General features: G+C 48.4%; 1 protein-coding gene across 1 annotated transcript in view; it reads right to left on the bottom strand.

Moving 5' to 3' along the window:
• slc15a1b (solute carrier family 15 member 1b) overlaps nt 1-2,500 on the bottom strand; it is a 12,865-nt gene that overhangs the window by 6,862 nt on the left and 3,503 nt on the right. Inside the window, exons 3-10 of the mRNA XM_035526777.1 lie at nt 2,459-2,500; nt 2,264-2,348; nt 1,930-2,071; nt 1,523-1,642; nt 1,091-1,190; nt 533-623; nt 340-423; nt 161-243 (exon numbers count right to left, since the gene is read on the bottom strand). The exon at nt 2,459-2,500 is cut by the window's right edge and continues 30 nt beyond it. Of these exons, the coding sequence (XP_035382670.1) occupies nt 161-243; nt 340-423; nt 533-623; nt 1,091-1,190; nt 1,523-1,642; nt 1,930-2,071; nt 2,264-2,348; nt 2,459-2,500 (747 nt within the window). The remainder of the gene's footprint in view (nt 1-160; nt 244-339; nt 424-532; nt 624-1,090; nt 1,191-1,522; nt 1,643-1,929; nt 2,072-2,263; nt 2,349-2,458) is intronic.

The raw sequence follows: 2,500 nt of genomic DNA on the forward strand, positions 1-2,500 counted from the left end.
ACAGAGAGAAGACGCTTTACTGCAAACCCCACGACACCTTCTGCCTCACGGCGCGACCAGGTGTCTGCTGGGCCCCCCCCACACGCCTCCAAGTCATGTAAAACCACGCTGCTGGCTCGTTCTTACCGGCTGCTGAAGGACTGAGTGAAGGGACACTTACTCCGATGCACCTGCACACTTCCAGCATGATGTTGCCTTTTGGGGCGGCTTTAGTGTACATGTTGCTGCCCATGATGAACACAACTGTAACGGAGATGCACGGGTTAAAACTGGCCTCTGCTGCCACCCTGTGGCCATAGGAGGAATAGCGGACAATACGAACAACAGCACTCCACGTACCCAGGGCTACTGCCATTAACACAGCAGGCACGCCGAACGCCAGGGGATAACACTTCTGCTGGGAGTTAATACCGCACTCCTGAGCTGTGGGACAGAAAAGCAACACTAAACACACAGGAAACATTCTGGCCTCTTGTGATACCTGCAGCAAAAATGTCTATTCTCATTCTGAAACACACATACACACACACACCTCGGAGAATAGGTGTGATGAGGGTGGAGAGCAGGCTGCCGGCGTTGATAGAGATATAGAAGATGGAGAAGAAGGTGCTTCTCTGCTTCTCCTGCATAAACACAATAAAATGACACGTAGCCACATCCCACTCATTTAAAAACACACCATGTTCTCAGATTCACAGATGTTGACTGCTTTTTTATGACCTTATTGATTTATGGCTGAATTTTGCCCTGTGTGCTTGACATAACACGTGGATTAGACAATAACTACTAGTAATACGCAAATAATTATCATCAGCAATCATCTGCGTGTGTTATCTTTGTGTGTGTGTGTGTGTGTTTGTGGACTTTGAGCTCTAGAAATGCCAGCTCTGCTGTATTCTAGGGGCACAGAGGAACAAGCACTTCTGCTGACCTTCAGAAGTTGCATCTTATTTCAACATTTCCATTATTTGCACATTTATTTATTGTGAAAATCAGAAGACAAGATGTTTGAAAGGGAGATTTGGTTTGAGTTCAGTGTGTATGTGTGTGTGTGTGTGTGTGTGTGTCTGTGTGTGCCTGTGTTACAGACCTGTTGGTCCTCAAACTGGTCTCCCCCAAAGGCAGACACGCAGGGTTTAATCCCGCCTGTCCCCAGGGCGATGAGGGACAGACCCACCATAGAAAGAGCCCTGCAGTGGAAACATCACAGATTCAGACTTCATTATAGCTGCGAGTGACGTGCACAATCACATTTGTGATAAAATGGCTACATCTGTGCACCATCATTCAATCATGCAGCACCTCATTATAACAGGACCTGCACACCAGAGCATCGTGCTTCCTGACAACACTGTGATGTCCTCCTATACCGAATGTGTTTACACTAGGCTTTACTGGCTCTTGTGTGTGCTTGTAATGGACGTACTTAGGCAATATGGGTCCAAGTTAATTATTTATAACAGGGGCTTAAAACTGGGTGTGCGGGTGTGTGTGTGGTTGTGTCTATGATGGAGTAACTCACACGTGGAAAGCCATGCTATCAGGCTTGCCATTGTGATCCAAGTCTGTAATGTCATGGATGGCACTAACTGCCAGAATGGCCTGTCCTATAGTGTACACAACGGACAGATACACTATAGTCCTGTGGGGAGTGAGGGGTAGAGAGACCAGAAGAGAGGGGGAAAGAGAGAGAGAGGGGGGGGGGGAGAGAGAGAGAAACAAAATATTAACAGACTTCATCACACTTCAATCCTTAAGAGAGAATATGGTCATATGGTCTCTGACTACATCCACGTTGTCAAGCTCAAAACACGAACGTTTTTAGGTTTGCTGTGCGGGTCCAAAAACGTGTTTCGAGCGTGAAACACAGAGACACGGGCAGGCGTCCACGACCCCCGTCCGCCTGCGCCTGCTGCCTGCATCACTCACTTGAACTTCCCCAGCCAGGAGTCAGCCACGATGGCCCCCAGGATGGGCGTCAGGTAACACAGGGCCACAAAGGTGTGGTAGATGGTGGTGGCCAGGTCATCATCCCATTGTAGGAAGTAGCGAAAGTATAGCACGAGCACGGCTGAGGGGATTGGGGAAGAGAATAGGATGCATGAGAGCAGCAGGATGGAGAAATGGGTGAAGGGAGGAGCGCGGATGGTGTCATCGGAACTGGCATGTGAGGAGGTGTGTGTGTGTGTGTGTGTGTGTGTGTGTGTGTGTGTGTGCAGGTTTTAAGGTGCGTATGTGAGTGTGTACATGTACCCAAACTCACCTTTCATGCCATAGTAGGAAAAGCGCTCACAGAACTCATTCACCACTATGAAGAAGATACTGAGAGGGAAGCCACAGCAATCCACCTACAGGCGACGGCAGGACATTACATGCTCAACTGACCACATAAAAGAGCTCTATTAACACACACACACACACACACACTTTGCATATGAGACGGATCTTCATCATTTACCTTGGATTTGCTCTTCTTCCTCTTGCCCTCTTCTTTGTCTGA

This window comes from Electrophorus electricus, chromosome 1 (genome assembly GCF_013358815.1).
Source record: "Electrophorus electricus isolate fEleEle1 chromosome 1, fEleEle1.pri, whole genome shotgun sequence".
In the NCBI taxonomy this organism is placed as follows: domain Eukaryota; kingdom Metazoa; phylum Chordata; class Actinopteri; order Gymnotiformes; family Gymnotidae; genus Electrophorus; species Electrophorus electricus.